Source organism: Rhinopithecus bieti, unplaced genomic scaffold (assembly GCF_001698545.2).
Source record: "Rhinopithecus bieti isolate Rb0 unplaced genomic scaffold, ASM169854v2 scaffold_11944, whole genome shotgun sequence".
Lineage (NCBI taxonomy): Eukaryota > Metazoa > Chordata > Mammalia > Primates > Cercopithecidae > Rhinopithecus > Rhinopithecus bieti.
Window position 1 is genome coordinate 3,882,661 of NW_016807378.1, and position 10,554 is coordinate 3,893,214.

The 10,554-nt window shown below is 50.8% G+C and overlaps 1 protein-coding gene across 5 annotated transcripts in view; it reads right to left on the reverse strand.

Moving 5' to 3' along the window:
• Positions 1 to 10,554, reverse strand: part of MICAL2 (microtubule associated monooxygenase, calponin and LIM domain containing 2) — a 249,879-nt gene that overhangs the window by 65,964 nt on the left and 173,361 nt on the right. For all 5 annotated transcript variants that reach the window (XM_017881588.1, XM_017881586.1, XM_017881587.1 and 2 more), the window contains 3 exons: positions 7,985 to 8,062; positions 2,862 to 3,013; positions 316 to 1,600 (listed from right to left, as the gene is read on the reverse strand). In XM_017881588.1, the coding sequence (XP_017737077.1) occupies positions 316 to 1,600; positions 2,862 to 3,013; positions 7,985 to 8,062 (1,515 nt within the window). The remainder of the gene's footprint in view (positions 1 to 315; positions 1,601 to 2,861; positions 3,014 to 7,984; positions 8,063 to 10,554) is intronic.

A 10,554-nucleotide genomic window follows, 5' to 3' on the forward strand; every position in this document is an offset into this window, starting at 1 on the left:
AAAAAAAAAAAAAAAAAAAAAAAGAGCTACAAAATTTTATGTACAACTTACTAAAAAATATTCCTATGGAAAGAAAGAAAATAAGTGAGAAAGTGGTAGTAGGGTTATACTTGATTGGTCTCTTTTCAACACCTTCTATAATATCAAAACTAATTTTTTCAGATTTTTTTTCAAATTTTTCACCTTCAGGGTTTTCCTACTTTTGTTAGTATTTGAGAAGCAAAACGAAGTGAAAGATGCCTGCTTGTCAATGCAATGAAGATAACTAACTGCCCAGCATGAAGTGCAGACATTTATCAGGACAGAGCCACTTACCTGCATCTCCTGCTGTAAGAGAGGGAGGAGGCGGAGGAGGGGGAGGGGCTGCCTGGCGCAGGGAGGTGCTTTTGAAAGGCTGCAGCAGCTTCTCTGGGGCCTGCGCACTGTCTTCAGGCAGCACCTTCGTCTTGGGGCTGCCAAAGAGGTCCCTGATGTTCTTTCTTTGTCTGCATTCTTGGAGGAAACTCTCAAAAGATTTGTCTTTGAGTCTGAGGGAGGAAAAAAGTGAGATTCTTTTCTTCGGAGGCTTAGAAGCATCTGGGAAGGTCTCTTGCAAACTCACTTTCTCGAGAAGTGTGGGGACATCTTCAACCTTGCTACAGGGTGGGGACCTAAGTGCAGGAAAGATCTTGGATGGCCGATTGGGCAAACTATGGGTGCGGAGGACAGGGTCAGGAGGGCTAAAGGCTGAGGGCCGGTTTCTCCCAGGGGAATGCTGGTCCCTGTCTTTATTGGAATTGGTTTTCCGAAGGCTGGATGAGCGAGTGCAGGCCTGTGTGGGCAACGTTGTGGATTCTTGTTTGGCCCAAGCCTTCTTCCCACCTTCAGAGTTGGAAAGGAGGGGCTCTAGAGACCTTCGGATGGCATTGGCTATGAGCCGCAGTGGGGACTTGGGTGGAGGCACGCTTCGCTCCCCTTGAGCTTGTTCCGCGGGGGTCCCCATCTTCTCCTGAGCCCCCCTCTGGGTTGGCAGGGGCTCTCTTGTTGCCCTAGGGAGCAGCAAGGGGCGGACTGGTTTTAGCACACGGCCTCCTCTACCATTCTCAGCACTTTTCTGGGAAAGTTGCTCCCTGGTTTTGAGGTGCACACTCTCAGGGATGGAGTCATTCCAATCCAACAACATGGTCTTCTGCTCCTGAGTGAGGACTAACTTCTTTAGGCCCAACTTCTCCTTTGCCAGCGCTGGCACTCCCTCTTCTTCCTTCCCGGCTCCAGTACTCCCTTTTTCCCGGTCTTCTCCAGCCAAGGGAGATAGCTCTTGACCTGGCCAGCTCCTGTCCTTCCCCCAGATGGGGTGTGGGTCTCTGTGGTTGCTTCCAGTGTCCCCAAGAGGGGCCTCTGCTGGCTGGCACTCATCAGAAGTCATCTCTGTAGGGCCTGAGAGGCCATCTTCACCAGGGCTCACCAGGCAGTACTCTGCCCACTCTGGCTTTGAGTGATGAGGCACATACAGCATAATTTCCCTGGGTGCTCCTTGGGCTATGGCTCGCCTTTGAAAGGTTGGGGTGGGAGGATTTGCATGACCTCTCGAGACCTGTGAGAGGGGCTCAGACGCTGTCATCTAGATGGGATGGGCAAAAATAGCAGTTATTTTAAAAATTTCACCATTTATTTATATGATTAAAGCAAATCTCAATCTACAACCCCTTCCCCTTTTTTCTTACCATCTCAGATGTCCAAATTCAAAAATAATTTTGCCTAAGATGATTTCAAAGGGATACTCTTTGTTCTAAGTAGCTGCCTTGGGTCCTACCAGGATCTGCCCAGAACCCCCAAATCAGCACTGATGAAAGACTTTTCTGAATCACAGATTACCTGGGTTGGAAGCCAGGGGGAAGGTAAAGGTAGAATCCTGCTGTTGTAAGCTCCTGGGCCCATGAGGGTAGGGCTGGCTGGGCCTCTGTGGGTGGCCAAGTACATAAGGGAAGATAAGCTCCTCATTTTCTTGCTCAGTCATTGTCTCTACTAAAGGGCATGATCCACCCATAGGTATGTTCCTCTAACAACCAAGAAACCAAGGCTTCTTCTTTGGAGGCCGTCAAAGAAAGAAGCGACAGTCACCCGCTGGGCTGAAGCTGTGGTAGCACAAGAATGGCCCTTAAGACCTTCCAATGACCCTTTTTAACCTCCCACCTTGCACCATCGAGAAAGTAGCTATTTCTAGCATGCAGGAACTTGGCCCTTGGCAAAGAAGGAACATGAGTGGACTCTAGGAGCGGCTGTGTCCTCCCAAGAGCTCTGGTGCCCGAAGGGCAGGTAATAGCACAGGGGTTTCACCAGAGCACCCATCTTTTCTGTCTTGTGCACTCTACTTTCCAGAGTCTAGAACAGGCCTGGCAGGTAACAGAGGCTTGATAAATACATACAGAAGGAAAGAGTCCAGCCTGCATATCAATGATGATATTTGATATTCAAGGGAGATGTTGCTTCCAAGGTTCTTGGATGCTACCAAAGGAACCCTCACTTCCGTGCCTGCCATTCTACAGCTGCAAATTCCTCAATGCCCTTTGCAAGTTCTCAAGGGAAAGGTGTCCTAGCAGCTCTGTATCTCATGGAGACCTGGCATGGAGTCTAAGCCCTGTAAAGTTTGCTGAGGGAATGACTGTGTCCTCAGGGATGGCTGTGAAGGAGCAGCAGGAGCTTTTGTGAAAGGTATACATGAAGGCAGCTAGGGTAGACCCTTGACAGAGTATCTTCTGGCCCTGGCTTTGCACTTAGGTTGACCTACGAGCACATGGAATCCAGAGATAAGTGTGGAAGGTGGGAAGAGTACAGGTAGCTCAGCTTCCTGACACCTGGGCAGGAACCTCAAGGACACTCACCTGAGGCGGGGAGGAACCATCTGGAGCATTCTTAGAAACACTGGCTGAAGAAGATGGTGGGGAAGATGAACGAGAAGACAATGAAGGAAGAGGAAGAGAAGGAGAAGGGTCCTTTGGAGGTGACATAGTTCTTTTGTTCACTGGCGTCAAACCTACCAAGGAAAGAACACACTCTTCATTACAAAGGTGTTATTATTTTATCAAGAAAAGAGGAGGCTTTAAGTGAAGCTCCAATTCTATAAACAATCAGAAAGAGCAAGATGTCAGAGCCTGACTCAGAGGTTCCTGGTGCCCGAGGTGTGGAACTCAGAGGAATGGGTATAGCAGTGTCAGGGTCCCGTGGGGCAAAGGAAGTCCCAGGGTGAGAAGTCTAAGAACCATTGTGTTTCAGACTCACGCGAGGAAGCTCTTGAGAGATGTATCAGGGCATTTCCGGAATGTTTCTTAGAAATGTACATCTGCCTCCAAAGAGCATCCTAAAACCATTGTGGTTGGGAGCTGGGCTGTGTTAAATCACTCAGTCAATAAACCACCTGAGCTTTCTTCCCACAAGATGCTGGACCCTTAGCCACGGGCCCAGACAGGATAGACATCCATGACAAACGAGATGGGCTCTTTCTTCTCACATGTGTGCCAAGAGACTCTCAGACAGGAAGAGCCATTTGAGATTTTAAGAGAACACAAGAGAGGGAGGTTTCAGTGAGTATCAAATCATTTGAAGGATATGGAGTGGGCCCATGCCAAGCTCCTGTTGGTCAGGGAACAAACAGGATACAGTGTGGCTACTCAAGAGATGGAAGTGAAAGGAGTGGGGCAGGGCTCTGAGGACAGGCCTGGTTCTGTGCTGTGGGGGGCTGAGATCATCTAGTCTGCTGACAGTCGTAGCCTACTGCAAGATCAACCAAGCTCACATATGTATACTCTCTTCCTCTCCCCCTCCCCTCCTTCTTACTCTCTTCCCTTCCTTCCCTCAGGCATGGTAACCTTAAATCTAAAATCTCAAACATTTTGTCTCCATATTGGGTCACTTGAGATCACTTGCTCAAACTGATTCAGTAAAATGCCATGCACCCTCTCAGATCTGCCCTCTCAGTACCTACCCTCAGCCCAACCAGCTCTCCCATGAACTGTGGTGGCATACAGGGATGTCCCCCAGAAACTTCCCAGGACTGCCACATGGAACGAGTCCGCTCTCTCGTCCATCTCCCTGCTTCTGGCCGCTCAGCTGACTCATTTTTTCCTCCAGGGTGTCTAGCCTTCAGATTTTCACCCGCTTCTTAGTGCAACACAATCCCCTGGTCTCAGTTTCCCCAAAGCTCCGAGGGATAAGCTCCTCCTCAGGGACCCACGCAGGCCAAGTCCCATCTCAAGGAGAGTTCCATTGAGTCCCCTCCACCCCTGGGGCCCACACTGTTCTTGATATTCTCCCCTGCTTTCCCCCACACATCAATGCGAACATGTGTGACTGCATGTCCCAGGCGTGGGCTCTGAACAGATGGCACCACACGCAAGCTCCCAGAGGGAGGTCTCGCAGAAAGCTTTGAAGGGAAAAGGTAATTCTGGGAACAGATCTGATCTGAGGGTGGCAGGAAGGAGCTGCCAGGGAGGCGGCTGGCCTGCCTCCTGCTACCGCACCCCCATCGCAGCCCACGATTAGAAGGTTCAAGACTAAAAAGGCAAAAGTTGTGAGTCAGTCCTTGCCTTGCTTCCCTTCCTTGTCCTCAGCTTGCCAAATTCCTGCCAAATTCCTTCCTTCCTTCCTCCTTGCACCCTCATTCTCCCTCTCTGCCATCTTCTAAATCAAACTCCTTCACTTGCCTCAATTGCCTCAATTCCTCTCAGCTCAACAGACTGCCTTTTTGTTCCCCTGAGGATCCCTCAGGGACTCCCTGACAGGAAGCCAGGGCCACCTCAGGAACCAAGCCTGACAGAAACGCCTCAGGGCTCACGAGGTCATGACCCAGAAGCTGCTCCCTTCTTTTCCTTTCTCGAATCCCCACTCCCACCCCTGCTAGGGGGTCTCCTTCTCTCTACACGTGGTCCTCATGCACTGCCTTCAAGATGGAACTCCAGCAAGGCTTGAGGAGACGAGGGAAGGAAAGCCCCAGCTCAGGCCGAGCCCCTTGTCCCTGGGCTGCCCTTCAAGCCACTGCTTGGGAGGTGGGCACAGCCTGGGGAGAGAGGTGATGGGAACCCTCCCCTTCCTGATGCCCACTGTGTCTTTGGGTCCTCTCAGAAGATGGTGAAGGGGAGCCTGGAAGTCCACCCCTTCACATGCACACCAGCTCCCCGGCTCTGAGCAAGTTGCTTAACCCCTGTCTCCTCATCCAAAAAGTGGGCTGGCTGGTGCAGTTTCATCGGGTGGTTGAGCAGATAACATGGGCTAAAAAGAGATGCCCAGTTGGCCGGGCGTGGTGCCTCACACATGTAATCACAGCACATTTGGAGGCTGAGGTGGGTGGATCACTTAGCTCAGGAGTTCAAGACCAGTCTGGCCAATATGGTGAAACCCTGTCTTTACCAAAAATACAAAAATTAGCCGGGCATGGTGGTGTGCGCCTGTGGTCCCAGCTACTGGAGAAGCTGAGGTGGGAGGATCACTCGAACCTGGGGTGCGGAGATTGCAGCGAACTGAGATCACGCCACTGCACTCCAGTCTGGGTGACAGAGTGAGACCTCATCTCAAAAAAAAAAAAAAAAAAAAAGGTGCCCAGTGGCGCAGGACACAAAGTAAAAGCTAGTTGTTGGCAAAATATGAACTCCATTAGTTTCCCACCCTCTCACACACTTAAGCCGCATCCAGGTAAAGACATTTGCTGAAGCACATTGCTGAAGCTCTGGCCCATTCCAGAGGGGGCTGCACACTCTCTACACAGCCATGATTTCTCCCACTTTTGGGCCAAGAGCTCCTCATTGACCAACTCACATCCCCCTCCCAGCTGGCCGTTTCCTTGAAACCTTGGTACAGCCCACCTGGGGCTGCCCTGTTCTCTGCCCAGGTCTCAGTCACACGTGCCCCTGGCACCTTAGGGTTGCTTTGTGTGAAGGATGCTGATGCGCACACCAGGGCCTGAGTTTCAGCATCCAGGCTGCCTCTGGGTCAGGCGCTTGCGCTACCTCCTCTCTGGGCCCTCTAGCAGCAGCAACCTTTCCTGTAGATCCTAGAGGTCATCTGGCAGCATGAGCAGCTGGTGAGGGTGCCCAGGGCAGCCACATAGCCCCTCCAGCCCTCCCACCTGGGGCTTGGGGCCAGAACCAGCTGTGATGGGGCAGTAATGCCTCTGGACAGGAGGGATGGTACCACACATTCTGCTTCCAATGGCAAGGCCAGCCCTGCTCCCTGGGATTTTCTTTTAGGCAAAATAAAGACAGTACAAAAGATGGCTATCGTGGCTTTCAGCTGTCGGGATTTTTGTGAGACTGGGACTTCAGGGTGCAGCTTCTCAGAACTTGGGAGGGTTTGCAAGGTTCAAATCCCTCTCGAAGTCTTGGAGCGCCCTCTAGGGGCGGCAGCCTGAGCAGGTCTGAATCCATGTGCTCCCTCTGCGCTCAGTTCAGCTGGCTTGCTCCTTGGTTCCTTACTTCATTCATTGATTCAGCAAACAAGGATTGGGTTCCTCCTCTGGGTCAGACCATGCTAGACACTAGGCTGATTGAAATGATCAAAACTCAAGCCCTGCCCTCAAAGCAGCTTTCGTATACTCTTGAGAAACACTGTACAACACTCTTTGATAACTACAGGCTGAGTTTCCCAGGCCCATTCCAGACACCATGGGGCTATTCAGCAGTCCTCTTGTTCCTGCACCTCCCCCAGCGACCCAGCCCTACTGGGAGGGTCTACCACCAGCCTCCCTGCTCTCACCCCAGGCTGAGAGCTTCCTGAGGACGGACTGAGCCCCCACACTGGCGGCACACAGTAGAGTGGGCTGGATGCCTTGGGATGGACCCTGCACCCATGCATCCGGGGCCCGGGCAGCAGGCTTCCAGGGACTTGGGGAGGGCCAGAGCAGGGCAGTAAAGGCGATGACCCATGTGTGGCAACGCTAGCTCCTCCACCCTCTGCTGTCACCGCTGGGGGCTGTCAGAGGATTCAGGAGTCACTCTAGGCTGTCCCCAGATGAAGTGGCCTGCCCAAGAGTGCAGCCCTGGGTCCTGCTTCCGAGGTGCCCCTGTCCCAGCCTGACCCAGAGCGAGGGTGGTGGGTCTGCGGATGGCGGGGGAATGACTCACTGGCTGGGAGCCTTGACTCAGAAGGAAGGAAGCCCAGGGCTCAGTTCCAACTGCAACATTTCTTGGTAGAAACCCCTGTCTAAGCCAAGGCCTTTCTGGGTCCTCCTCTCCTAGGGTGAGGCCGGAGAGGGAGTGGGTGTGGGGGGAGGTGGAAGGCAGCGATGAGCCTGGAACTGGATGAAGAGTCTCTGCCCCTTGCTCCAGGGCCTGGGGAGGGAACTCTGCGCAGTAAGTGCTGCAGCCCCTGGATCCCAGGCCTGCCTAGACGCTGTGAGTCTGTGTGTGGTCACTGCACCCCCTGGCAGGGCCTGCTGCCTCAGCACCTGCCACAGCCCTGCTCTTCCCCAGGACACTGGGACCAAGTCTGACTCTGAAAAATGAGCAGGTGTGTGTGTGTGTGTGTGTGTGTGTGTGTAGGGGGGTGTGTGTGTGTGCATGTGCGTATGTGTGTGTGTAGGGGTGTGTGTGCAGATGCGTGTGTGTCTGTCTGTAGCATCCTGCTTTGCATGAGGTCATTAATCTGATGCTCCAGTCTCACTCCAGTGTACAGAATCAAATCATAGAGTTCCTTCAGTTTACTCGTCTGTATTTCAAAAAGCTTAGAGGTAATGATGGCTAAGGCCCTGTCTGAGTGAAACTGTAGAATCCTAAGGCTCCATAATTCCTAAGCCAGGGGTGGAGGGGAATGGGAAGATCTTGAGTCCCTTGGAAAAGGCTCCCTCTAGTCAGCAGTGGAAATAAAGTCAACCTGATATTTTATTTCTTGCCTCTGACAACTAGGAGGCCACACCAGAGAGATACCATGTAAGGAATGAGAACAGTTGCCCTTGAGAAATAACCAGAGATCTTCTGCCCAGTCCCAGCCTCCCACTCCCAGAGAGCTAGTGACTCACTCCACCGGAATTCTCTCCTCCAGTTCTGGTATTTGCTTGGGGTTGGAGACTGGAAGCTATTGGCGCGTTGCAGAGCTGCTGTGGAAAAAGAAAGGGACAGGGAAGATGGGGTGGGAGAAGAGTCCATTTAATGTGTACAGTAAGTAGGAATTTATCTCCTATAGCTCATTTACCACAAGTTAATAGACTAATGATTATAATAGATTGAACCCTCTCCTTCCCTCACACCATACTCCTGTCCCCACAACATACACTACCAAACTTTTCATTTGTTCACGCATCAAATATTTTTGTGTGGTTTTTTTTTGTCACCCAGGCTGGAGTGCAGTGGTGGGGTCATGGCTCACTGCAGCCTCCACCTCTTGGGCTCAAATGATCCCCCCACCTCAGCCTCCCAAGTAGCTGGGACTATAGGCACGCACCACCACATGCAGATAATGTTTTAATTTTAATTTTTAATTTTTTATAGAGACAAGGTCCCACTGTGTTGTCCAGGTTGGTCTCAAACTCCCAGGCTCAAGTGATCCTCCCACCTCAGCCCCCAAAGTGCTGGGGTTACAGGCATGAGCCACCACACCTGGCATCAAATATTTATTGAGACCCTGCTATGGGACAGGTACCACCCTCAGAGAATGCCTCAAATTATGAACTATCATTACTAAGATCATCAGTAAGCATCCATATGCATATGTGCATATGTGTTGACATATTTACACATGTATGTGTATATACATACATGCACATATTCATTCATGTCAGAACAGTTATTTAAAGCTGAGGTCATCATGGAACATCAATGTTCCATATATGTAATACATTAAAAACTGGAGCTGCTCTAACTGAAGCCAGGAAGCTGCAGGAAGTTCTATTCTCTGCCTCCCCTCTCCTGACAAAGCCCCCCAAACCCTTTGGAAACTAGGTTTAACTGAGACTGTGGACCATCATTGCTGTGGCCCTCCCTTGGCGTGGTTCCAAGGGAAACATATTTGCGGGACACTGTACTTCCTATGGAAGACCCCTCTGCCAGCTGGGCCTTGAGGATTAGCTGAGCAAAATGAACATCATATGCAGAAGAAAAACAGGTCTTGGTCACTTAGGGTGTGAGAGTGGGCAGTGGGGTCCACACGTTCCATATTCCCATACAAGGCCTGCAGATGCATTCTCAGGCTTCAGGCCTCTGCACCTCCATCACTGCAGGAGAGAAAGGATGGGGACGGTGAACATCTGAATGTGCACACAGGGAGGGCCAGGAAGCATGAACGGAAAGGAAGCCCAAGGGCATGATGTGGGTGTGGGAGATGGAGGCAGAAAGGGTCTGAATCCAGGACTCTAAATCCAAGGCCCAGCTGGCCCAGCCCTCTGTCTTTCTTTCTGTCTAGAAACAGTCCTAGATATTCCGCTCCCTGCCAGGTCTCACAGTGGAACTCTTTCTTAGCAGCCAGGCTGTGGAGCACAAGTGTCAACCACTACCTGGGGGCTTTCCTTCCTCAAGACCAGCTCCTTCAGCTCCTCTCTCCCCCTTACTCCATTTGTGAAAATGCCCTTTGCAAAAATTACAACTGAGAAAATTATGACAGTGACAGAGATCTGACCTAACCAATCCATCTTGCTTCTAACCTCCACCCTTTGTTCATTCCTGGGCGTAGGCTGAACTAATTTTGGGAGGAACTTAGTTTATAGTTTAGTTTTGAAACAAAGATGATAACAGCCCTTTCCCCAAACAAATCCCCTTCCTGTCTGGGGACTAGACTGCCTTTGCAGGACTAACAAATTTGCCACAAGATTAGAAATTGTGGTTTAGGAGTCATGCAGCTGGAGGCTGCAAGATTCTGAATCTTCCCAAATTGTATCCTGGGGCTAACATCACTATTATAAAGCTTAAGGTCAGTGCTTGGGATATTTTGCAGACCCTGCACTCAGAGGATGAGCTGGTACCACCCAGATTGATAAACTGGCTCATCTGGACTTTTAGCCCCCACTCAGGAACTGACTCAGTGCAAGAAGATAGCTTCCACTCCCTATGAGTTCATCTCTGACCTGACCAATGAGCACTCCCCATTTTCCAAACCCCTACTCAGCAAGTTATCTTTAAAAACCCTGACCTCCAAGTTTTCAGGGAGACTGATTTAAGTAATAATAAAACTCTGGTCTCCTGTACTCTCCAGCTCTGTGTAAATTAAACTCTTTTTCTATTGCAGTTCCCCTGTCTTGATAAATCAGCTCAGTCTAGGCAGCAGGCAAGGAGAACCCATTGGGTGGTTACATTTGGAGGCGCTTCATGCCTGCTCTGTCTGGCAGGTTCCCAATCCCACAGGCCTACTCTCAAAATCAAGTCCATGGGGTTGAGGAGGAGCCTGTGTGGATGGGCACACAGTCTTCCCAGCTCCCCATGAGGAGATGGATAGCCTACCCTCCCAAGTGCTGGCTGGCTGGGCTTTCCAAGCATGAGGAGCAAGCAGGTCTTAAGCACAGCTACATCCTGCTGGCCAAAGGGGCCTCTTGATCACTTAATGAAGACATTTCTCAAAAAATAAATAAATAAATAAATAATAAATAAATAAATAAATAAA